Source organism: Cetorhinus maximus, chromosome 13, assembly GCF_964194155.1.
Source record: "Cetorhinus maximus chromosome 13, sCetMax3.hap1.1, whole genome shotgun sequence".
In the NCBI taxonomy this organism is placed as follows: Eukaryota; Metazoa; Chordata; class Chondrichthyes; order Lamniformes; family Cetorhinidae; genus Cetorhinus; species Cetorhinus maximus.
Window position 1 is genome coordinate 4,210,111 of NC_135891.1, and position 27,610 is coordinate 4,237,720.

Genomic DNA, 27,610 nt, shown 5'->3' on the forward strand with positions numbered 1-27,610 from the left:
AATGTAATTAATTAATAAAGATGACAACACAATCATATGATGTAATTCAGGGTAGGTCTTCAGACCACTATGTGATTGGCTACCTAGTCATCATCAGTACCTTTGTGACGAACATTCAAGCTTGGTCGACATCGACGATCAAGGTCAATTATTCCTCTACATTGGAGAGACCAAACGCAGACTGGGTGACCGCTTTGCAGAACACATTCGGTCTGTCCGCAAGCATGACCCAGGCCTCCCTGTCGCTTGCCCTTTCAACACTCCACCCTGTTCTCATGCCCACATGTCCGTCCTTGGCCTACTGCAATGTTCCAGTGAAGCTCAACACAAACTGGAGGAACAGCACCTCATCTTCCGACTAGGCACTTTACAGCCTTCTGGACTTAATATTAAGTTCAACAACTTCAGATCATGAACTCTCTCCTCCATCCCCACCCCCTTTCCGATCCCCCTTTTCCCAATAATTTATAATTTAAAAAAAATATATTTTTCTTTTCCCGTCTATTTTTAATTTATTTCGATCTATTGTTTTATCTCCACCTTTTAGCCCATTTCGATCCCTTCCCCCAACCCCACCCCGACTAGGGCCATCTGCCACTTGCTTGTTCTGCTTGCTACCCTTAATGTCCCCATTAGCACATTCCTTAGATAATATCACCACCGTCAACACCCTTTTGTCCTTTTGTCTATGACATCTTTGACAATCTCTACTTTGCCTCCACCTATCACTGGCCCTCTATCCAGCTCTACCTGTCCCACCCCCCTTTACCAGCTTATATTTCACCTCATTTCTCTATTTCCTTAGTTCTGATGAAGAGTCATACGGACTTGAAACGTCAAATGTGTTTCTCTCCGCAGATGCTGTCAGACCTGCTGAGTTTTTCCAGCTATTTTTGTTTTTGCTTCAATTATTCCTGAGCTCCGCTTTCACCTGAGTCACTTCCCTTGGTTGTGGTCACTCCTGGAGTTAAGTCACAACGTGGACGAGCCACGTAAATACTCGGATTGGGTGCTACAATAAATTTGGGCATATTAAATTAGCTTTTAACAAGTTACGCCCTTTCTGTGAAGATTGGAATTAGTAAAGATAGATATTTTTACACCTATCTGTTAATTATAGTGAGGCTTAGACCTACTTTAATAATGCAGTAAGAATTAAACAATTTCTTTTTTGACACCAACAAAAATCCCTCAACAAGTGTGTGAAATCTTAAAAAGCTTGTTTCACATTTGTCTATATAACAGTTAAAAGACAGACTCAATTAAAAACAAGGTTATTGGATGAATACCTTTATTAGCTCAAAAAGATAAAATACAAATAATTTGATTTAAAACTTAATGTAAATGATAGATCTTTTGTATATCTAAATTTAATATACAGTGAAACATCCCATTAATACATCTGCTTTGTTATTTACACACGGCTTAAGTTGACAGAAAACCCTTCAAGGGTTTACTGTTTATATTTATTTTGAACATATTAACTAAAAGCTATGCAGTATAACCTAAATAAATATTAAATATACTTAAATGATATAGCAATGTACATTGTATGGTTTAATTTAGGAAACAAGTTCATTTTAAATGATTTGGTCATCCTTTATTTTACAGATCAATAGCACCTCCAACAATTAACTGGTCATTGAGATAAAACTGCAAACAGATTTCACTTAATGAATAAAACCTCTTTCGAGTAAGGAATCATTTGTGTTGCTGTTAAAGTTTATAAATATCTTGTACTTTAAATATATTGCATAAATTTTAAAGCTTATATAGAAGTTAACTATCAGTTTCCACCAAAAGTAGAGCATCCTTTTGATTTTTTTGCCACCTAGAATGGCAAAACCTAACAGCCCCCTTAGCATGCTTTATTAAAGTGCTTCAGTCTTGTGAAAAAGTGTTCTATATTTTTTCCCCCAAACTATTGTTTCATACGTTGATACGAAACCTTTTGGTACAGTAAAACATGCACATTTCTGCACTTCTGCTATTAGTCTTATTAGTTTTCACCAAGTAACTTTTTGGTTCCGTATGTTTGATTGTTTATTGTTAAACGGATACTGTCTCTTTAACTGTGCTTTTGCTTTAATAGCAGCATTTAGGTGTGGAGTTTTCAGTGTTAGTTACTTTTGGCAACAGTTTCCAGCTAACAAGCCAAAAATCTATTTACACAAAGTTCAGACACCATACCATCACTGAGATTATCCAACACCTCTGCTCCAACTGCATTCAATTTAAATGCCAAAGATAGATAGGGAAAATGTGACTCTCCTGTGATTTTCATACATTGTATATTAAAACATTTATATATTATGTGTAATGTGCATTAAAATATTTTGAATGGTTTTATATGGGTGGCCTAGTTGTGATGATAATGGTGTTGGAACTTCAATGAAGCAAACCTTAAATGTTGTTGACGATTGATATTCACATTTGGGTTTTCTCTAGTGGGCATCCTTGTCAGTTTCAACCTGAAAAGCAGGAAATCTGAGCATGGGAGACAAACCTTTCCACCACAAGCATTCATAAACCTGGTTTTCTATATGGACTGCTCATTCCCTCCAACAGAAAAATTGAAGGAGAAGTAAAATAAAGTACAAATAAAAGATTACAGAAATAAATAATAATAAATAATACAGAACTTCTTTTAGGGATTGGGGGAAGCACAAACAGTTACAGTAGTTATATGGCACAAATCATAGTGGATTCAACTTTTCTGCCACCATCTTTGATTTTACAGTGCAAGCTTATAGTTCTGAACATTGTCAGAGATAAATACTACCTAGCTATTATGCAGGGATAACCAAGGGTTTTTAGTTCTGTGCTTGGCTACACTTTTCCATCTCCTGACCCTGAGTTTTGATATTATGAATCGGGCAGATATATCTAACCTTGTGCTTCTCGGAGCTGCAGCTTCACTCACACTGGAGTTCATTTACCTTCCATCACACCATGATTGTGTAGGCTGGTAGTTACTGAGTGATCTACTGGTGCTTCTACTCTTGGTTGTTTCAGTCGTCTGCCAGTTTTTCCACAGAAAACACTCTCAAATTCCTTGAAGATAAAGAATATTCAACTATTTGCCATTTACTCCATCAATATTACTTGTGTATATATGTAACTTGCTACTAAAAGCAATGAATTCTTAAGTCTTATTTTATATAACTTTTTTCCAACTCCTGCTCCTAAATTCTACATTTCTTGTAAATTGTGCTCATCTTTAATTCGTCTGGCTGATCTACCTCGTTTGTAGAAATCCCAGACTACCACAATTAACCCTGTAGACAGTCATTACGAGGTGCTAAGACTTGACGAGGTGTGAATCTTCCACAAAGAAGCATTTCAGCCTTTGCTTGAAGGTTTTCTTCTTTACATGGCTCAGGTTGTGAAGTGATCAAGCCTATACTTGTTCCTCTTTTCTATGTGTTGAGGCCAAGACTGGATTCTTAATCTTTTGAACCTCGCTTATAATGAGTATCTGGATCCATATGCGTACACTGGTATTCCTACTGTACCTATAACACCTTTAGAAATTCAGGCAAGAACTTATCTGGTACAGGCTTCATACATACTTCTCACATGTGGCTGAGCAGTTTGCATTATGCATGATGCTATTTGTAAAATAACGTGAGTTGAAATGGATACATAAAGATGTGGGAGTATAGATCGGGAAAATAGCTATCCCTTTGGTTTTGGATGAAAGTTCTCTTAAAGAAATCATGTCCTCATGATTTTTACTTTTCCTTATACATATCTTCCCTTTTTTATGGTTTGTGAACCTTAAACAAATTAAAAATTTAATTTTCTCTTCAATTACAAAGTGATAGTTGTTTAATAAGTTTAACATTCAAGTATATGAATTTATTATACTAAAATGGTAGACAAATAAAGATTTCAATAAATAAAGCAACATCTTTTAAAATTAAAAAATATAGACTTTATATAGGAATTATACAGTGTGTTGATCTTTAACAGGAATGTTTTCCCATAGCTTGAAACCATTACTAAATAACTGGAGAATTGTAGAAACATTGTTCTACTCTTTCCCCATCACTTCAAATATCTACAGGCTTTATTTAAGGAAAGGCATCTGAAAATGAGGGCAGGACACAGACTAAATGCAGGTGTCATGGTAGCTTTACATGCTTTCAGAAGCTGCCGATGAAAATTCAATTAGAACAGTGCTGAGAAAGACTCACTATCAGGCACCTTTTGAAAACTAATCAATAAAAAATGAACAGAAATAACCAGTATCCTGTAAGTTATTATTTCTGATGTTTTAAAATTCATTATAACAGTAACAATATTCATTATAATGTTATCACATCATCTAGGAGGAATGGCTTTTGTTGTTAAGTTGGATGCCTTTTAGAATTACTGACCCAAGTGCTGAGAGGGGACTGGACTCCAAAGATGTTTGGATGCTGGATTAGAATACAGAAAGCTGAAATGGAAGCACCCTAACTTAATGATAACCAAACAACATTGCATCCTCAGAAATCAAGTCTCAAAGCCATGTATTCCTACAATTTTGTTACTGAATTGTTGAACATGGAACAAAACATAAGTATTCCCTCCAATATGGCCCCTATTTTTCGCTCCCTCAATCCAAACACTGTAGATGAGTGTACCTAAAGCACAGGTTGGAACACATCAAGCAATCTCAGGCCACAATCCCCTCTTCCAAAATCCCTCGCTACGAGATCAAACTGGAGAGTAAAGATAATTGCTGGCTTTTTTTTCTCCACTATTTATAACTCATCAATCTACAAGATGATTGAATTATTTGCTCAGCTTCCTCTGCAGCTGCGCCCCCATCTTATTCATCGAGCCAAACCTATCCCTCAGGTTCCCCTTTATCCTAGCTCTAATCTCAAGCGTTTCACTCCTCCTGAGATCACCTTTCTGATGAAACCCACCTCATACCACGTAGATCCCATTTCCACTAAACTGCTGACCACCTACTTTAGGGGAGATGGTAGCACAGTGGTAATGTCACTGGACTAGTAATCCACAGGCCCGGACTAATGATCGAAGGAAACAACTTCAAATCCCACCATGACAGCTGGTGGAATTTAAATTCAATTAATAAATCTGGAATTAAAAGCTAGTCTCAGTAATGATGACCATGAAACCATTGTTGATTGTCATAAAAACCAATCAGGTTCATTAATGCCCTTTAGGGAAGGAAATCTGCTGTCCTTACCTACATGTGACTCCAGACCCACAGCAATGTAGTTGACTCTTAACTGCTCTCTGAAATGACCTAGCAAGCCACTTAATTATATCAAACCACTACAAAGCCTAAAAGGAATGAAACTGGACAGACCAGGCATCGACCTAGGCATTAGAAACAACAATGGCAATTGTAGCCCTGTCTACCCTGCAAAGTCCTCCTTACTAATATCTGGGGGATTGTGCCAAAATTGGGAGAGCTGTCCTCCAGACTAGTCAAGCAACAGCCTGACACAGTCATACTCACTGAATCCTACCTTACAGACAATGTCCCAGACACCACTATCACCATCCAGGGTATAACTGACTGGACAGGCCCACCACAGCTGGCAGAACAGTGATATACAGTTGGGAGGGAGTTGTCCTCAACATTGACTTCGATCCCATGAAGTCTCATGGCATCAGATCAAACATGGGCTAGGAAACCTGCTGCTGATTACCACCTACCACCTCCCCATAGCTGATGAATCAGTACTCCTTCATGTTGAACACCACATGGAAGAAGCACTGAGGTTGGCAAGGGCTTGGAACGTATTCTAGGTGGGGACTTCAATGTCCGTCACCAAGAGTGGCTAGGTAACACTACTGCTGACCAAGCTAGCTGAGTCCTAAAGGACGTAGCTGCTAGATTGGTTCCGCAGCAGGTGGTGAGGGAACTAACAAGAGGGTAAAGCCTTCTTGACCTCGTCTTCATCAATCTACCTATCACAGACAAAGTCCCACCTTCACATTGAGGATACCCTCCATCGTGTTGTGTGGCAAGCCCACTGTGTAAAATGGGATAGACTTCGAACAGATCTAGCAACTCAAAACTGGGCATCCGGGAAGTGCTGTGGGCCATCTGCAGCAGCAGAATTGTATTCAACCACAATCTATAACGTCATGGCTCATCACAGCCACATTCTACCATTACCATCAAGCTGGGAGATCAACTCTGGTTCAATGAAGAGTACAGGAGGGCATGCAAGGAGCAGCACCAGGCAGACGTAAAAATGAGGTGTCAACCTGGTGAAGCTACAACACAGGGTTACTTGCATGCCAAACAGCGGAAGCAGTACACGATAGATAACGCTAAGCAATCTCAAAACTAGCAGATGAGATCTAAGCTGTGCAGTCCTGTCACATCCAGTTATGAATGGTATTGGACAATTAAACAACCCACAAACATCCCCAATGTCAATGATGGGGGAGCCCAGCACATCAGTACAAAAGATTAGACCGAAGCATTTAAAATCAACATTCAGCCAGAAGTGCCAGATGGATGATCCATTGCGGCCACCTCCTCAGCTCCCTATCATCACAGATGCCAGTCTTCAGCCAATTCGATTCACTCCACATGATATCAAGAAAAGGCTGAAGGCACTGGATACTGCAAAGGCTATGGGGCATGACAACATTCCAAAAATGGCACTGAAGACTTGAGCTCCAGAACTTGCTGCGCCCTTAGCCAAGCTGTTCCAGTACAGCTACAACACTGGCATCTACCTGGCAATGTGGAAAATTGCCCAGGTATGTCTTGTCCACAAAAAGCTGGACAAATCCAACCAGGCCAGTTAACGCCCCATCAGTCTACTCTTGATCATCAGCAAGGTGATGGAAGGTGCCATCGACAGTGCTATCGAGTGGCACTTAGTGTGGCATCAAGGAGCCCTAGCAAAACTGGAGTCAATGGGAATCAGGGGGGAAACTCCCCACTGGTTGAAGTCATACCTAGCACAAAGGAAGATGAAAGCAAAATACTGCAGATGATGGAAATCTGAAATAAAAACAGAAAATGCTGGAAAAACTCAGCAGGTCTGGCAGCATCTGTGGACAGAGAAAGAGTTAACATTTTGAGTCTGTATGACTCTTCTTCAGAGCTAAATAGAAATAGAAATGTGATGGATTTTATACTGTTTAAGAGGGGTTGGAGCAGGTGAAGCAAGATAGAAGGTCAGGGATAGGTGGAAGCTAAAGAGAATTTGACAAGGGTGTCATGGACACAAGACAAAGAGAGTGTTAATGGTAGTGGCAAGGACTATAGTGAGTGTTAATGGTAGTGGCAAGGACTAAAGAAGGTGCTGATAGTGGCAGAATGTGTTGATAGCAGAACAAGGGTGAGTGCCCTACGAAAGTACAACATAGAAACAAGTGACAGATGGTGCTATTGGGGGGCAGGGGAGCGTTGGGGAAAAAGGATAAAAATGGATAAGTAATAAAAATAGATAAAAAATAAAAATAAGAATAAAAATTAAAATAAAAAAACCAAAAAATTGGATTCAAAAAGGAGTAAAGATGGAGGGCAGAGTGCATGCTCTGAAGTTGTTGAACACAATGTTAAGTCTGGAAGGCTGTAATTTCAGATGAGGTGCTGATCCCCCAGTTTGTGTTGGCCTTCACTGGAACATTGCAGCAGGCCAAGGACAGACATGTGGGTACGAGAGCTGGATGGTGTGTTGAAATGGCAAGCAACAGGAAGGTCTGGGTTATGCTTGCAGACTGAGTGAAGGTGTTCTGCAAAGCGGTCACCCGTGTAGAGGAAGTTGGCTGTGGTTGTTGGGGGTCAATCATCTCAGTCTCAGGACATCGCTGCAGGAATTCCTCAGGGTAATGTCCTAGGCCCAAACATCTTCAGCTGCTTCATACATACAAACATAGGTGTAGGTAACCCTTTGGAGCAGTTGTATTCTACTCGGCTCAGCCGAAGAGCTGAACTTGTGCTTGTGAGTTGGAGCAGACTTGGGAATTCAGAGGAACGGAGTTGAGGGAGAGGAGATTGAAACTTTGTGAGGTGGGCTGTCGTTAAGGCTGCCCGAGTTGGAGCTACTTACGGAGAGAATTCCAAGGCGAGATCTTCAAAGGTGAAGACTGGAATCCCACAGGAGAAAGACAGAGTTTCAATGAGATTGGTTGACTCAGGGTGGAATCGTCCCAGATTTGCACTAAGTGCGGTGGTGGGTGTGAAAAAAGACATTTTACCTGCTGGCCACAAAGGCGGATTTTCGCGCTGTAATATTCCCTTCCTAACTTCATTAATAATGCATTCACGGGAAACACGCCGGATCACTGGTGGGCGGGCTCAGATTTGCCCGCCACGCCATGACCTCAGTGCTTCCTCGCTCCAGGCGTCATATTTAAAATACACCTGAGCATAACCTACGACATGTCTACAGACCAGGACTGCACCAGGCAACAGATGGCCCCAAAAACAAAGGTGATGGCAGCCCCCAAATTTAGTGACTCCTCTCACATACACCCTCACATCTCCATCAGGCTCATATCCTCTGGAGCTCACGTCCTCATCCTGTCCATGGCTCCGCTCACCACACAAACATTCCACGCAGTGCCATGCATTCTGCTCATACTGTCTCCATCTATTTTCATGCAGCAGAAGCTGGCACACAACAGGAGGGAAAGATCCCAGACCGGCGGTGAAACGGCTGACATTAGGCCCCTCACTCACATTGAGGAGCGTGCTATCACACTGACTGGTGAGGACGTGGACCGTGCCTGCGGCGATGATGAGGTCGGCTGTGAACACCCATATAAGGATCCTGCACCAGATCATCCTTCTCTCAACGCAACCATGAGTGCTCTATCTCCTGTTATTGACTCTGCTGCCATGCACTAATTATCTCTACTTTGGTTCACAGGGAGCTCTGCCAAGCAACGGATGCCCTCAGCCAGCCAGTCCCTCAGTCCCATCCAGGTCCTCACCATCAGCCAAGAGGACTCTTCCCTTCATTGAAGAGCTGGAAATAAGCAGCCTGGAAGACCCATCACAACGTTTACCCACACCCTCCACCAGTGCAGAGACACACACTTAGGTGGGACCTACATCTAGAGCAGACTTGGGTTCAATCTGGTGGTCACCGCATGGACATGTGTCCGCAGCAGGAAGCAGCTTCAGCAGAGCTCCCCTATTACTCGGAGGACTGCTGGGGAAGAGGCATCTGAGAGGCCCAAGTCAGATGACGAGACTCTGGATTCGGCCTTCCAACTCATCGTGGAGAGTCAGCCTTCTGGGGAACATCACGCAGAGCTGTTGGAAGCCCTCAAGAAGTTGGAGGAGTGCGTCCACCTGGTCTATAATGAAGCGGTGCCCACGGGTGCGTACATGGAGCTCTCCATTGGTAGGATGGTAGATACCACGAAGACCCTGGTCCACCAGAACTCGGAGATATACGCAGACCTACACTCCATCGCCATGAATGAATTCCTGCAGTGCCAACGTGAGGGGGAAATGGGGTACCTTGATGACCCTCCAGGTGCTCCTTCCCCTCAAGAGTCAAGCCAGGATCCTAGGGCACCCGAAAGGAGGAGGAGGGGCAGCTGGACACTCCTGGGTCATCCACTCAGGAATCTCAGAGGCTGTCTGAGTCCCCTTTGCCTGTGACCCTCTCAACTTCGCCCTCTATCACCTTAGAGCGAGCAGCTGGCCCATAGGAGGACAGCCAAAGCAAGCCGGCGTCCTTAAGGCCTCGGCTCTCCAGAGGGCACATGCCGAAGTCGAAGTCATCAGAGGAAACAGGGCCAACCATTGCACAGGCTGTCAGGGCAGCACCTAGAAGAAGTGGTAGGCCTAGAAAAGATATGAAATTTTGCTCACGTAGCTGCATCGTTGAACACATTTTGCCACTTTATAATCTAAAAATATATCAACTTTTCGTGAATAATGTGGAATGTTGTCCTTTAGCTTCATTTACAGAATTCGCAAGTTCTCCCCCTGCATTCCCCCACACTTGCAGTTCAGCTGCACACAGCCAGATCAGGAAGATTCTGAAGGGAGAAGTATGTGTGTGGCAAGGCCTTTCGGAGCCTCATTCAAGCACTGTCCCATGCACGTGCAGCCTTCATCCAACACAGTCATCTCAATGTCCTGAGCGGTTTCAATGCTGCCTGCTGGGGTTCTCTTTCAGTTGTCCAACTGAGCTGACCTGCATCACCACCCATCCAATAATTGCACTCACGTGCAGCACCTGTGCCCGTCAAACACGAGGCTCCGCTCACTTTCGATTCGAAAAACATGGTTGTAATCAAGTTTTTCATAAGCTCCCCCGCCCTTTCCCCTCCCCCAGTCACCCATGTTCTTTCTCCCATCACAGTCGACCCCCGTGGCATCACCTTCGACCTCCTCACCGTTACCCTACAGCCCAAACTCTTGTCATTCCAGGATGTCCAGGTGAATGTGCACGTTCCCTTCCTTCCTGAAAATCCCACCCCTATCCACACTGACCTCCTCCTTCCCACCCCCAGGGTCTGTGTTTGCCTCTGTGTCCCCACCAACTGCACTCGCCACCCCTTCTACCAGTACCAATGCACCCTCACCCTCCCATTGCCCCCTTTCACACTCACCATTCCCTCCTACCACACCCACCCTTCGCTCCCAGGAGGCAGTCATTGGCTCCACAGATCCCTCCCTTGCATGCTCACCTGGACATTCCACCCTCCCCTTACTCCTTCCGCCGCCCTCACTCCCTCCTCCACCTGGATACCTTCCCCTCCTCCGAAATCTCTCCTCCCCCTCCACCGGACAACTGCCCCCCTCTGAACTCCTTCCCTTACAACTTCCTCCCCCCATACACCTACCTTCCCACTTGCAACATTCTCCCCAATTACACCCTCCTTCCTCCATATTCCATCCTTCTCCTTCCCAACCTCACCGTCCGACACTTTTGTCCACCCCTCCCAACCACGCCCCCCCGACACTTTTGTTACCTCCGCAATCTCACCCCTCCGCTGATACCTCTATCCTTCCACTTCCTACCTCAACCCTCACCCCCGACCAGTGCACCTTCCTCTCCCAATCACACAAAGCCCTTGTTCCGCCCCCAACCCACCACTCACCGGTCATCCATGCCAGCCCATGGCAAAATCCATGAAGTTCCGAAACAGGCCTAAAGCATCAATGGAAACCATGGACAATGGTGCAAGCCTATGGCAAAGTCCGTGAAGGTCTGAAGCCTTAGCGAAGTCGAAGCTGCCGCATGGAGAACTCCCATCTTCTGAGAGCTGCTTTGCGGAGGAGCCATGTGCATGAGGATCTACCCAGCATATGATGCACGTGTCCCTCCAGGGTTCAGTAGCTGTAAGGCTCCAGCATCATTATCTCCTCGGAGGTCCGCGATCTGACCAAGGCCCTAAAGGTAAGTCCCGACTTCTGCAGGTCACGCTTGTCCAGACATATTCTGGGCCAGCGTGTTTGCCTGCCGATGTAACAATAAACCAGGTTTGGGGAACGAATCCGGTCGGACCTTACTTTGCATCCAATTAGCAGGATGCAAATCAAGTTCATGCCGGCCTCCAGCAGGATTCGTGATCTGCCATGGTGAACGCCACCAGACGATCCAGCTGTGAGCATGAAACCTATTTCTGACCCTCTTGCCAATTCCTCCCCCCACCCCACCTGCCATAATGCCTGCCACAACGGGAGTAGGCGATTCTACAGGGTTCACTGACTACTGGGTGGGTTGTTGAGAAATTCATGTAATTTGTCTTGGTTGCATCTGACATTTATTGTGCAGTGTGGTGTGTTTGATCACAGTTTGCTTGTTCGTTCACATGTATCTCATATTAACTGCCAGTGCAGACACAACGGGCTAAATGGCCTCTTTCCTTGCTGTAACTTTTCTATGGTTAACCCTGAATGTTAGGGTATAAGATAGATAAGGTAAATTGCTTTAACTTTCTGACCTTGTATAGTAAAATTTAGTTTTGTTTGTTTGGAACCTATGGAATCTTGTGGTTTTATTCTCTTACCAAGTATCTTGTATCTTAAACTTTTTCTACTTTAAACAGTTAAAAAGTTATTGATCCCTAACCAGATCAGACCAAGAACTTGGGGGTCTGGCCCAGGATCATAACATGGGAATCCATTTTTTGTTGATTGTTGCTTTCCACAAAAAATTGTGATGAAATTCCTGGTCCTGGACAGCAATGTGCCTGTTACGTGCTTAATTGTTTTGAACCAAAGATTGGATGTAGCAGAAGTTTTCTACACTTGCCTAGATAAAAGCTCAAAGCAACTATAGCATCACAGCAACTGAAAAAGTCACACCTATGCTGGAATTAGGCTCCAAGTCTGCAATGTTCTTCTTTTGGGAATCTTAATAGATTGTGATCTACAATGTAATATTTCAACCATTGCAGTACAAATAAAATATGGTTGCACGTTGAGGATGGGCCATATGATCAATGCAGAATTAAATTATAAGTAAGTGAATGGATGTGGTTGGATAATGACTAGAGGAGATTGTAGCAATGTGAGAGAGAACATTGTGAAGGAAGTTTCACCTGGCATTCAAAAGAAGAGTTCCAGAGGAGAAGAGCATAGGTCAGATCATATGGTGGAAGCCCATACTGAAAACAATATTGATAAGTATGGATCAGGTACAACAGGAGGTCATTTAATTCATCATGTCTGTGCTGGTTCTTTGCTAGAGCAATGCAATACTAATCCCGCAGTTTAACTTGCTCTCCTTAACTCTTTATCTTCGTCTGATTCAAGTGTTTACCTACTCTTCTCTTGAATAGTTTTCTTCAACTGCTTCCTATTGCAAAGCATTCCAAGTTCTAGCAACTCCTTGGGTAAAGAAATTTCTCTGAACCATATTCGCAATTTTAAAGTGATGATCCTTCATCATTGATTCCCTAACAAGGGGAAATAATCTTTTCTTTTTCATTCTACCCATGTTTTAATTTTGAGAACTTCTATTAAATATTCTCTTAACTTGCTCCTTTCCACTGGAGATAATCTCAGTATCTCAAATTCCTTCTCATATTACATATGATGGCAAACTATAATTATGATCCTCAATGGTAGTTTGTAGGTTAATAATAACTTCCATACATGTAGAAATTAAAGATGTAAATACAAGAGGCAGACAGCTGGAAGGGTAGTCGAGGTCTCCTTTCGAGGACTAGATGAATACAAACATTTTCAAGAAGGTGAAAAGGAATAATAGAACTATAAGATGCAGCATACGAAATGGTAAATCAGAGCTACACAATAGGAGAATTACCATCAGGACTACTATTAATATTGGAGACTAAAGAACTGACTCCTCTGAAACCACTAAAGATAATGTGGATAAAATTTGATCGTGGTCGTTGTGGTTAAACAGAATGAAGCAATGTGGGAAGGTTATCGGCCAAGAACATTGCGATTAGAGTCAGAAGAGATGTGAGCCAAACAAAGTCAGAAGGCGAGCTAGAAACTAAGGCTCCAGTATTCCTCATGAGTGAGGTTTAATCATGATGGTGCCAAATGATGAATGTGTGAGGGTGGGCTGGACTAGAAGATTAAGTGAGGCTTGCAGGAGCACAACTGCTTCTCATGGGTCCACAAAATCTTCCTTACCTTTTGGGGAAGTCTCTTCAGGATTTCTGGTTAGGCCCCTCAATGCCTGGAGTAATGGGACCGGCATGCACCATGTACCTCTGCCATTTTGTTGGAATTGCAATCCTACCACAGATGTATGCGCTCGATTTGTTTAACTGTACCATCTGGGCCCATTTAAAGGCTTGTTTGAAAATTGATTCAGGAATGGGTGCACAAGGTCAGCACTAGATTATCAGCCGGCTTTTGTTTATTTTTCAGGCAAGAAACTTGCAGCCAGTAGTAGAAAGTCTCCCCCAATACTTCTAATACTTACCTAATAATATAACTTACTTAAGATGCATGTAAATTTGTTCTTCCCTCCTCAACCCTTTATTCATGTCATGTGATGTGTTGTAGTGCACTGCGACTATTCCAGTTCCATAGGTGCAAAGTATAAATTACATGAAGCATTTCTTTCAGATACACGTTTTTATTTCTTCCCAGCACAATGGAAAAATCCATTCCTACATCCACAAAAAGCAGTACAAGTTCAATCCGGCCAATTACTGCCCTATCAGTTTTTCTCAATCACCAGCAAAGTGATGGAAAGAGTCACTGACAGTGCTATGAAACGACACTTACTCAGCAACAACCTATTCACTGATGGCGACGTTTCGAGTCTCGAAACGTCAACTCTTTTCTTCTCCGCCGATGCTGCCAGACCTGCTGAGTTTTTCCAGGAATTTCTGTTTTTGTTTTGGATTTCCAGCATCCGCAGTAGTTTTTTGTTTTTACCTATTCACCGATGTTCAATCTGGGTACCACCAGAGCCATTTAGCTCCAGACCTCATTAAAGCCTTGGTCCAAACATGGGCAAAAGAACTGAAATCGGAGATGAGAAAAGAGTGAATGCCCTTGATATCAAGGCAACATTGACCAAATGTGACATCAAGGAGGCCTAGCAAAACTGAAGTCAATGGGAATCGGGAGGAAAACGCTCCACCGATTGGAGCCAAACTTAGCCCAAAGGAAAAAAAGATAAAAGCAAAATACTGCGGATGCTGGAAATCTAGAACAAAAACAAAAATACCTGGAAAAACTCAGCAGGTCTGACAGTATCTGCGGAGAGGAATATAGTTGACGTTTAGAATCCGTATGACCCTTCATCAGAACTAAGGAAATGGGGTGAAATATAAGCTGATAGAGGGTGGTGGGACAGGTAGAGCTCGATAGGGGGCCAGTGATAGGTGAAGGCAAAGAAGAGATTGCCAAAGATGTCATAGACAAAAGGACAAAGGGGTGTTGACGGTGGTGATATTATCTAAGGAATGTGCTATTAGGGACATTAAGGGTAGCAAGCAGGTCAAGCTAGTGGCAGATGGCCCGAGTCGGGGTGGGGTTGGGGGAAGGGATCGAAATGGGCTAAAAGGCGGAGATAAAACAATAGATCGAAATAAATTTAAAAATAGGTGGGAAAAGAAATATATATTTGTAAAAAAATTATAAATTATTGGAAAAGGGGAGATCGGAAAGGGGGTGGGGATGGAGGAGAGAGTTCATGATCTGAAATTGTTGAACTCAATAATAAGTCCGGAAGGTGTTGAACACACCACCCTGCTTTCATGCCCGTCCTTGGCCTGCTGCAATGTTCCAGTGAAGCTCAACACAAACTGGAGGAACAGCACCTCATCTTCCGACTAGGCACTTTACAGCCTTCCGGACTTAATATTGAGTTCAACAACTTCAGATCATGAACTCTCTCCTACATCCCCACCCACTTTCCGATCCCCCTTTTTCCAATAATTTATAATTTTTTTTACAAATATATTTTTCTTTTCCTACCTATTTTTAAATTTATTTCGATCTATTGTTTCATCTCCACCTTTTAGCCCATTTCGATCCCTTCCCCCCTTCCCCCCCACCCCACCCCAACTAGGGCCATCTGCCACTAGCTTGTCCTGCTTGCTACCCTTAATGTCCCCATTAGCACATTCCTTAGATAATATCACCACCGTCAACACCCCTTTGTCCTTTTGTCTATGACATCTTTGGCAATCTCTTCTTTACCTTCACCTATCACTGGCCCCCTATCGAGCTCTACCTGTCCCACCCCTCTCTACCAGCTTATATTTCACCCCATTTCTCTATTTCCTCTATGCAGATACTGTCAGACCTGCTGAGTTTTTCCAGGTATTTTTGTTTTAGCACAAAGGAAGATGGTTGTTGTTGTTGGCGGCCAATCATCTCAGTCCCAGGAAATAATTGTAGGAATTCCTCTAGGTCATACCCTAAGCCAAACCATCTTCAGCTGCTTCCTCAATGACCTTCTCTCCAACATAAGGTCAGAAGTGGGGATGCTTGCTAACAATTGCATGGTGTTCAGTACCATTCGCCACTCCATAGATACTGAAGCAGTCCACAAGAGTGCAGCACATTAACAAAACTTGAACAACAATGAGGCTTGGGCTGATAAGTGGACATGACATTCATGCCACGCAAATGCCAGGCAAAGACCATCTCCAACAAGAGAGGATCCAACCATCTCTCTTTGACATTCAATGGCATTACCATCACTGAATCCCCCACTATCAACATCCTGTGGGTTACCAATGACCAGAAACAATAAATATAGAGCTGCAAGAGCAGGTCAGAGGCTAGAAAGTCTGCAATGAATAACTCACCTCCTGACTCCTCAAAGCCTGTCATCTACAAAGCACATATCAGGAGTATAATGGAATACTCTCCACTTGCCTGGATGTGTGCAGCTCCAGCAGCACTCAAGAAGCTCAATACCATCCAAGAAAAGCAGCCTACTTGATCGACACCCCATCCACCACCTTAAACATTCACTCCCTCCACCACCGGTGCACAGTTGCAGCAGTGTGTACCATCTACAAGATGCACTACAGCAACTTGCCAAGCCTCCTTCGAGAGTATCTTCCAAACCTGTGACCTCTTCCATCTAAAACAACATTGTCCAATAGGATTTGGATTCTTGCTAAACTTGTGACAATCAGGCCACCACATTCACCACGTAATATAAAATGTATGCAGTACTATTAAAATAAATGTACAATCTTTTAAAAATTCTTCTGAGGCTTTAAGCCATCAATAGTCAAGACTGATACGCTCACTGCCAGAGCCAGCAGAACAGTTTCAAAGGGTTTTGCAATCCAACTGTTTCGCAAAGCGAGCTTGCTATATACACTCTCAAAGGGTGGTGACAATCTGTTAACTGAAGTGTTCCGTTCTGGCAGGGTGCTCCAGTTTTAAAAAAAAACAAATTTCTTCCAGTGTAAACTGTCCCTATTTTATCAGAATTGATATATTAGGAGACTCGGGGAGGAAAAAGAATCAACAAATTTCTATGTATTGGCTACTGCACTCTGTCATCTGCCATGTCTGAACACAGCGCCTGGACATTTAATAAATCTTTGGTTCATGGTTGACCTCCTGTAATCTCTCCTTTTACACCAATAGTGCCCTATTCTTTCAATCTCTCATTTCAACAGGCCAATTAAGAATGAAGCTGCACATATCTGTTGCTGTGCCGCCCCAGCTTGTGGAAATTGCATATTTCAATTCTCATTGGCAGCCATACAGCACGGGCCAATGCTCAGGCACCTCAACTGTTTGGCGAACATCACCAACTACCAGCCCAAGAAACCAAGTTTTTCAGTTCACATCTCCTGTGTCACCCGATTCCCAGAGGAAATTTCAAGGGCAATCGGACCACTGTCCTTCCGAAGGCCGGCCCTCCTTTCAGGGTGCTTCACGGAGCAGTCCCACAGATTTAGAGGCACCCAGAGTGAACAGGAACAGAGAAGGTAACAAACGATGGACTATTTTTCTTGTTTCATCGAGTATGTGGTCCTCTAGCTTCCAAGTCACTAGAAACCTGACAACTGAACTATATTCTGTTATAACTAGGTGAGGAAGGGTAGGATAGCTCCCCTCTCTTTTCCCACTCCTCGTTTGACCACAACAGGTTTTTTTGAAAGGGTTATACTTGCCAGTTCAGTAAGTTTTTAATGGTTTACATACTGTGATCATTAAAGACACAATCAGACAGGTTTTCTTGAGTTTTAACAGAGGAAAGAGGATAACTTTTATTGTAATTAGCCTGGTCTGAGTAAAAATAATAAAATACGCTTTGATTGTCGCACACACCAACGCTCCAAGTTCACATACACACGCAAATAGATTACAGAGTGAGGAAGGATAGATTAAGAAAGTTACAGTGCAATAAAAATTAAAGGGGTATACATTTGTGAAGGTTAGTTCTTGGCTGGCTTCAGGCTGAATTTGGTGGTCCTGCTGCTCATCAAGGCGATTTGAAGATGTAGACGGACGATTTGTTGATTCTTCTGGAGACAGTAGTGTGGGGTTGAGGTTCTTAAAGAAGTCTCTATCTGAAGCAGCTGGATAGTTACAAGAAGGAAACAGGGGTTGAAATTTGCAAGTTAGGTTGGAGAGAGAGAGAGAGAGGAAGGAGGGACACCACTCGGTCTTCTTCTTTCAGTGTCTCGGTGCTTGTTCTCGACTAGAGAAAGCAGATGCCTAAATACACAAAGGTGGGCTTGTCACAACATCACCCAATGATTCAAACATGGTTGTGGCTACTGTATTCCATTATAACTTGATTAGTTCATGTCTGAGAATCCCCCTCTCAGCCAGGATCCCACTGTCCAAGTCAATAGGTTTAATGGTTCGTCTTTACACAGTTGAGTAACCCAGGTGATTGTCTTCATGCTTTGCTACTGGGGACAAGATACGTGGTTCACTCATATTCCCCTGAGGTTATTGTCTTTGATGGGTTTTTGTAGACATGAGGGGCGGAATTGTCCCAGGTTTGTACTAAGTGCAATAGCGGGCAGGTAAAACGATATTTTACCCATCAGCCGCAATGGCGGCTTCTCACGTCATATTGTCCCAAACCTGCCATATTAATTATGCATTCCTGGGAAACACGTCTTAGCGAGCGGGCTCTCATTTGCCTGCCATGCCATCACCTTGCTGCTTCACCATGCTGGGAGCCATATTTGAAGTCCAGTCGCATGCACACAAAGTGTTTCCAGCCCAGGACTGCTGCACAGAAGATATGGCTCCAAAAGGCAAGAAGACTGCAGCCCCAGGTTCAATGACGCATCCTCAAGCACCTTTTGTGTGCAGTGGAGGCTCATCGTGATGTCCTCTACCCCCGCTCTGGCTGCAGGATGGGCGGCAACGTGACCAATCCAGCTTGGGAGGCGGTGGCAGTGGTGGTCAGCACCAATGCCCTTCTGAAGAGGACAGTCACCCAGTGCTGCAAGAGGATGAATGATCTCCTCCGTTCCACCAGCGTAAGTCACTCTTCTCATCACTCTCAACTGAAACACTCACAAACCCATTACACATCCACAGGTCCCTCTCTCACTGCCAGTTCAAGGGACATCACCATTCACTCTCTCGTACACACCTTCATTGTCCTCATCCTGTCCATGGGACAACTCACCACCCATACATGCCAGGCATACTTATCACCTGGCCTGGCAGGCATCCTGCTTACACTCTCTCCATCTCTATTCATGCAGGACAAGTTGGCACACAAAAGAGGGAAAATTTGCAGACAGGTGGAGTATTGCCTGAAATCAAGGTCCTCATGGACTTTGAAAACAGCCATCCAGCTGGCCGGCAAGGATCTGGACTGTTCTTGTGCTGATGGTGAGGCCGGCGATGCTCTACCAAGTGAGAATCCAGCAGTGCAACATTCACAGGTAACCATGTTGTGAGTGGTGTCCTGTTTTACAGGCTACTGCCATGCACTAATTCTCTCTCCATGCTTTCGCAGGCACATCTGGGAAACAGCCATTGAGTCCACGGCCCAGGGCCTCCAATCAAGCCCCGAGGGAAATACAGAAGAGGAATCCGCTGAAACCCTCCCTGAAGACCTGTCACAGAGCTCACCCACACACTCCACCAGCGCAGAGCATACGAACAAGGAGCAGGAGTAGGAAAACTCTCTGCTGGTTGGAGTCATACCTAGCACAAAGGAGGGTGGTTGTGATTGTTGGAAGTCAGTCATCTCAGCTCCAGGACATCACTGCAGGAGTTCCTCAGGGTAGTGTCCTAGGCCCAAACACCTTCAGCTGCTTCATCAATGAACTTCCTTCCATCATAAGGTCAGAAGTGGGGATGTTCATTGTTGACTACATAATGTTCAGCACCTTTCGCAACTCCTCAGATACTGATGTAGTCCGTGTCCAAATGCAGCAAGACCTGGACAATATCCAAGCTTGGGCTGACAAGTGGCAATTAACATTCGCGCTACACAAGTGTCAGGCAATGACCATCTCTGACAAGAGAGAATCCAACCATCGCTGAATTCCCCACTATCAACGTCCTGGAAGTTACCATTGACCAGAAACTGAACTGACTAGCCATATAAATACTGTAGCTACAAGAACAGGTCAGAGGCTAGGAATCGAGCGACAAGTAACTCACCTCTTGACTCCCCAAAGCCTGTCCATCATCTACAAGGCACAAGTCAGGAATGTGATGGAATACTCCTGACTTGCCTGGATGATTGCAGCTCCCACAACACTCAAGAAGCTTGACACCGTCCAGGACAAAGCAGTCTGCTTGATTGGCGCCACATCCACAAACATTCACTCCCTCTACCACCAACAAACAGTTGCAGCAGTGTGTACCATCTGCAAGATGCACTGCAGGAATTCACCAAGGCTCCTCAGAAAGCACCTTCCAAACCCACGACCACTACCACCTAGAAGGGCAAGGGCAGCAGATAGATGGGAACACCACCACCTGGAAGTTCCCCTCCAAGTCACTCACCATCCTTACTTGGAAATATATCTCCTTTCCTTCACTGTCGCTGGCTCAAAATCCTGGAACTCCCTTCCTAACAGCACTTTGGGTATGCCTAAACCACATGAACTGCAGCAGTTCAAGAAGGCAGCTCACCACCACCTACTCAAGGGCAACTAGGGATGGGCAAAAAATGCTGGCCCAGCCAGCAAAGCCCACATACCCTGAATGAATAAAAAACTCTCTCACATTCTCAAAAGTTTGTTCTTACTTCAGTGATCAAATCCACTTGTCAAACAACATTTCTTTCCCCCTAGCAAATTCTACTAACGTTTTATTCTGTCTTTTTCTTTAAAGCCTGAAATTTTAACCGATATGCTTCAGGAAAAAGCTCAAAAACATTAAGTTCCACAGTTTTAACTAACTCATAATCTGAGGATTGTTCTTCTGAAAGGCTAGAATACACATCCATAGTCTTCCTGACCAAAACGCTTTGCAAAGCGATTGTCCACGTGTCCTTTAGCCACTTCAGTTTTGTAGCCACCTTTTCAAACAAAATGATATATCTCTTAATTCAGTGAACTTAGGCACCTTTTGTTATGTCAAAGCTTGGATGGGACTTGATTCCTCATCCGAACTTCTAGACTCTCTTTCACCTTGTAATCTAAGATTTTCCTCTAACCAGTTCAAGCTGTCTTGATTTTTTTCTCGCTCCGAAACTCAAGTTCAAGCTTTTGCATTTCCATTTCTTTCACTTTTTCTTTTTCCAGTTCGAGTTTTTTCATCTGCAATTGAATTCTAGCCAACTCAAGTTGGGTTCTACCTGGATCAGGATCATCTTCTTCTAATTCCAAATGCTGTGCTATTATAACAATTATGTGAGTTTTCTTAGCCCCTGTGTCATGAAGCTATTAATGTATATATTATTGGAAAATGTTTCTCTTTTAAAATGGAAGTTTAGTCTGTGGATATGTCTTAAATGGATTAAATCCAGATCATCTGGGTGCTTTGATGTGTACTCTGATATGTAAGGGAGATAGCGTGCATTTGCATTTTTTGAACAGAGCATTCAAGAAGTGGGGTGAAAACTGACACCTATCTAGCAGATACCAAGACATGTTTATATTACTAATAAAATTGGTACTATGAAAGGGGTTTTATTGTTAGAAGAGACTGAGAATTTACATTCAATGGGCAGTGGTAGGTATAACTTCAGCAGTTTTCGGGTGTGCAGAGCAGAGGCAATGTGAGATCAAAAGGTAGCTGTAAGCCTCCAACGGTCTCCACAGGAACCAAAGTGAAAAGAGCCTCATTTTGAATTCATAAGGTGAAAATGCTTTTCTGGTGTCTGGTTAAGTCTATGGGTTGCTGTTGCCTTAATGGAGATTAGTTTGGGAATTTGTCAAAAGTTATGATAGTAGTAATTTATAGCCATGTGTATATATATCTTTAAACATTTAGTTTAATGTAAAACCTTGAGAACTGGTGGTCTGATTCCTGAATTTGGTGTCACATCTCAAACATAACACTTAAAATTATAGGTTATGACAGTTGTTTAAAGTTTCCCTCTGGGATTTTTAAATAACTCAGCTTTACCAACTGCATTGGTCATAACACCCTGTTTTTAACTCTAACTCTGCTAATGCAATTAACCTATCCTTGGTTAATTGTTGCAAATCACTCGGGGATAAATCTTCCCTCACCAGAAAAGTCATAGGAATTGAAAAGGTCATTCTGGTTTTCAAACAGTATAGTAAAAATTACCATGAAACTCTTATCAACCTTAACCCCAGCAAGTGCCAACACTTGTATTTGTCTGTGGATTTCGAAATCCCGCAAGAGACCCGAATTTATATGATGATCCTTAACCAGATGCCCAGGTTCTTGGTACAATCTGCTTAGGAACTGTTACTAAAGTATAATAACTTGCGTAATACTTTTCTGGTTTGTTGTAAAGTAGGTTTATCGCTGTGAGAGGCCATTAAAGAGTAGAGAGAGAGAGGCAAGAGATCATTAAAGAGGGTGGGGAGAGAGAGAGAGAGAGAGAGAGACGAAAGACTATTAAAGAGCACGGAGAGAGAGAGAGGTGAGAGACCATTAAAGTGCGCGGAGAGAGAGAGATGAAAAGACATTAAAGATCGTGGAGAGAGAGAGACCATTAAAGAGCACGAGAGGGAAAAGAATGCAGAGAGCAGCTGATTGGTGAGTAGGATTCATGAATATTTCTAGGCAATAAAGTAAAAAGTAAGGTCTTTAGTTTGTACTTAGGTCTCTAGTTTTTTCTTTCTCTTTATCTTAAAAATAGCTTGTTAAGTATAGGATCGATACTTGTGTAAAAAAAATAATTACAATGCAGTGTAAAGAGCGGGTGATTCTTCAAGTGTAAAGAGCAGGGATACTAGAGTAATTAACTAATAAATTAAATAAAATACGATAGCAATGGCAGGATGGGTGATGTGTTACTGCTGCAGCACGTGGGTGCTACTGGACACCAAGATTATCCAAAGCGAACACATCTGTAGTAAATGTTTGCAGCTCAAAGAACTTCGGATCCGAGTTGAGGAGCTGGAGTCTGAGCTGCAGACATTGCGCTACATCAGGGAGGGGGGGGGAAGTTACCTGGACACTTTGCTCCAGGAGATGGTTGCACATCTCAGATTAGGCAATTCAAACTGGGTCTGTGATCACGGACAGGAGGGTGTGACTGAAGGTGAGGCAGGTATGGGGACCCAGGGGTAACATTCGAGGAGCCTCGGCCCCTGCAACAGTCCAAAGTTATGAGGTTCTTGCAAGCTGTGTGGACGAGAGCAGGGACTGCAGGGAGGATGAGTGAACTGACCACAGCACCATGGTAAAGGAGCCACTTAAGTGAGGGGAGGATATAGGAACATAGTAGTGGTAGGGGACAGTATAATTAGGGGGAATAGATATCGTTCTCTGCAGCCATGAGCATGAGTCCCGAAGGCTGTATTGACTGCCCAGTGCCAGGGTTAAGGACATCTCCTCAGGGCTGGAGAAGTACTTGAGAGATCAGTTGTCGTCGTCCACGATGGTTCAAACGACGTTGATAGTACTAGAAAGGAGGTTCTGCTGAAAGAATTTGAACAGTTAGGAGCTAAATTAAAAAGCAGAACCTCCAAGGTAATAGTCTCGGGATTATGACCTGAGCCACGGGCAAACTGGCATAGGGTAAATAAAGTCTAGGAGTTAAATGCGTGGCTCAAAGATTTGTGTGGGAGGAATGGGTTCAATTTATGGGGCACCAGCACTAGGTAGAAGGGAGCTGTTCCAGTGGGACAGGATTCACTTGAACTGTGCTGGGACCAGTGTCCTGGCGAATCGAATAATCGGGCCGTTGAGAGAGCTTTAAACTAAATAGATGGGGAAAGGTTCTGGAGAGGAGATACGTGCGCTTACAATGCAGAAGGATATGGCAGCATTGCAGGGCAGCTTTAGGTAATGATACCCAGAGTGTAACAGGAAGGGACAGAGTGTATAAACATAAAAAAACTGCAGCAAATAGGGTCAAAGGGGGAAAAAATGGTAAAAAGGCAAAATTAACAGCTCTTTACCTAAATACACATAGTATTCGGAACAAAATAAATGAATTAACGGCACAAAAAGAGTTTAATGGGTATGATCTTATAGCCATTACAGAGACATGTTACATGGAGATCAAAGCTGGGTACTAAATATTCAGGGATATGCGACTTTTCAAACGGACAGGCAGGAAGGAAAGGGTGGTGGGGTTGCTTTGTTAGTACGAGATGAAATAAGTACGATATCAAGAAATGATCTTGGATTGGAAGATGTAGAATCCATATGGGTGGAGGTAAGAAATAACAAGGGGAAGAAGACACTGGTTGGAATAGTCCATAGGCCCCCAACAGTAGCTATAGTGTAGGACAGAGAATTAATCGGAAGATAACGAGGGCATGTAAAAAAGGCAGTATATTAATCATGGGTGACTTTAATCTCCACGTAGATTGGGAAAATCAAATTGGCAGAGGTAGCCACAAGCAAGAATTCACAGAATGTATTCAGGACAGTTTCCCAGAGCAATGTGTTGTGGATCCAACCAGGGATCAGGCTATTTTGGATCTGGTGATGTGTAATGAGGCAGGTTTAATAAATGATCTCAGAGTAAAAGATCCGCTGGGAAACAGTGACCATAACATGGATGAATTTATCATTCAGTTTCAGAGTGAGATACTTGGGTGGGAAACAACTGTGCTAAACTTAAATAAGGGTAATTACAATGGAATGAGGGCAGGAGTGCTGGAGTGGACTGGGAAAGCTTTAGCAGGAAAGACGGTTGATGAACAATGGCAGACGTTTAAGAAAATAGTTCATGACTCACAACAAAGATATATCCCAGTGAGGAAGAAGGTTGTAGGAAGGGGATAAACAAACCATGGTTAACCAAGGAAGTTAAGGGCAGTATCAAATTGAAAGAAAAGACATACAGTGTGGCAAAGGTTAGTGATAAGCCAGAGGATTGGGAAAGTTTTAAAAACCAACAAAAGATGGCCAAAAAAATAATGAAGAGGGAGAAAATAAACTTTGAAGGTAAACTAGCAAGTAATATAAAAACAGACAGTAAGAGCTTCTTTAAATGTATAAAAAGGAAGAGAGGGGCCAAAGTGAACATAGGCCCCATAGAGAACAAGGCTGGGGAAATAATAATGGGGAACCAGGAAATGGCAGAGGAGTTGAATAAATACTTTGCATCAGTCTTCACAGTAGGAGACACTAATAGCATTCCAAAAATATTAAATAATCAAGGGGCAAAGTGGCAGGGGAGGAAATAAATACAATAACTATCACTAGAGAAAAAGTAATTGGGAAACTACTGGGGCTAAAGGCCGGTAAGTCCCCTGAACCTGATGGGTTGCATCCTAGGGTATTAAAGGAAGTAGCTACACAAATAGTGGATACACTGGTAGTAATCTTCCAAGAATCCTTAGATTCTGGAGAAGTCCCAGAAGATTGGAAAACTGCCAATGTAACGCCCTTATTCAAAAAGGGAGGGAGACAAAAACAGGTAACCTCAGGCCAGTTAGCTTAACATCCATCATTGGGAAAATGTTAGCGTCTATTATAAAGGATGCAATAGCAGAGCATTTAGAAATACATAATATAATCAAGCAGAGTTAGCATGGCTTCATGAAGGGGAAATCATGCCTGACAAATTTATTAGAATTCTTTGAGGAGGTAACAAGCAGGATAGATAAAGGGGAACCAGTAGATGTAATATATTTGGGTTTACAAAAGATGTTAGATAAGGTACCACATATAAGACTACTTAATAAGATAACAGCCCATGGTGTTGGGGGTAGTATATTAGCATGGATAGAGGATTGGCTAACTAATAGAAGACAGAGAGTTGGGATAAGGGGGGCATTTTCAGCATGGCAACCTGTAACAAGTGGAGCGCCACAGGGATCAGTGATGTGGCCACAATTATTTACAATATATATTAATGATCTCGGTGAGGGAAGTGAATGTACTATTGAAAAGTTTGCCAATGACATAAAAATAGGTGGGAAGGCAAGTGGTGAGGATGACACAAAGAGTCTACAGAGCGATATAGAAAGGTTAAGTGAGTGGGCAAAAACTGTGGGGAAATGTGGGGTTATGCACTTTGGCAGGAAGAATAGAGGAGCTGAATATTATTTAAATGGAGAAAGACTGAAAAAAGCTGCAGCACAGAGGGAATTGGGAGTCCTCGTGCATGAATCACAAAAAGCTAGCATACAAGTTCAACAGATAAAAGGAAAGGCAAATGGAATGTTGGCCTTTATTTCAAAGGGAATGGAGTATAAAAATATGGAAGTCTTGTTAAAACTATACAAGGCAGTAATTAGATCACACCTAGAATACTGTGAAATGTTTTGTTCCCTTTATCTAAGGAAAGATATACTGGCATTGGAGGCAGTCCAGAGAAGTTTTACTAGCTTGGTCCTGGGCATGGGGGGATTTTCTTATGAGGAGAGGTTGAGTAACTTGGGCCTGTATTCATTGGAGTTTAAAAGAATGAGAGACACCTTATTGAAACATATAAAATTCTTAGGAGGCTTGACAGAGTAGATGCTGAGAGTTTATTTCCCCTTTTGGGAAAGTCTAGGACCAGAGGGCATAATCTCAAAGTAGGGGGTCGCCCATTTAAGACAGAGATGCGGAGGAATTTCTTCTCTCAGAGGTTAGTGAATCTGTGGAATTCTTTACCGCAGAGGGCTGTGGAGGATGGGTCGTTAAGTATAATCAAGGCTGAGATAGACAGATTTTTAACCAGTAAGGGAATCAAGGGATATGGGGAAAAGGCAAGAAAGTGGAATTGAAAATGATCAGATCAGCCATGATCTCATTGAATGGCGGAGCAGACTTGATGGGCCGAATGGCCTACTTCTGCTTCTACGTCCTATGGTGAGTGCAGATGGTTCTGTTTGTATGATTTAATTACATTTGCAGCCAGGTAGACTGCTTGCTTGAAATTATCAAAAGAAGCTAGGTGTAGAAATGTACTTAAAATGCTAATGTGTAAACATGGATGCTGTCTTAGCATGTAAGGTGAGAAGAGAATTTGGATTTTTAGATAAGTGAAGGGATTGTTTGGATTTCAATGGGATGTTAGTGTGTTTATAACTAGCCAGATAAGCAAGGCTAAGGAGTGTGGCTATTTTTCCCAAAGGTTAATGACAATGTTGGCAACATGAAAGTTTTTATATTATGGGAGAGATACAGTTCCAAAGGCATATGGAACAATGGGATTTACATATTGAAGAGAGAGAAACGTATACAAAGAAGAATGAAAGGGTATGCTGGGTGAAGGCCATGTAAGATCTAACAGGACTATGTGTAACAGCCTTGAAGAGGCCTCCAGCCATTTGTGCATAAGACTGCTGCGCCCAGTAACTAAAGTTGGAGAAAGCCATTTGGAATTCCACTGTCAAGTGGGTACTGTGTTAACTTGCTGGTTCTTTTTTAAATTTAAAACCTATTTTGGACTGTTGCTTTATCAGGGGTGTAACTGGGAGTCAGGTTAATTAGGAATTTTAGGATTTGTTATAGTATTAAGTAATTCTAGTCTCATGTATGTACTTGAAATCTTTTATTTTGTTAATAAATATTTTAATTTAATTTTTGAAATCTCTAAAGGTCTTAGTGGACTCATTACTTCTGAATTCAGTGCACACATCTTCTCATAATAAATACAAATTGCAAAATCGTTGTGATAGCGTGACCAAGTTTCCCTTGTGATGTGTGAGGGCA

At 42.9% G+C, this 27,610-nt stretch overlaps 1 protein-coding gene across 1 annotated transcript in view; it reads right to left on the bottom strand.

Moving 5' to 3' along the window:
- Positions 1 to 1,306: 1,306 nt before the first annotated feature.
- LOC144689135 (transcription factor-like 5 protein) overlaps positions 1,307 to 27,610 on the bottom strand; it is a 41,394-nt gene continuing 15,090 nt past the window's right edge. Inside the window, exon 6 of the mRNA XM_078556274.1 lies at positions 1,307 to 3,054. Coding sequence (XP_078412400.1) covers positions 2,932 to 3,054 — 123 coding nt within the window. The 3' untranslated portion in view covers positions 1,307 to 2,931. The remainder of the gene's footprint in view (positions 3,055 to 27,610) is intronic.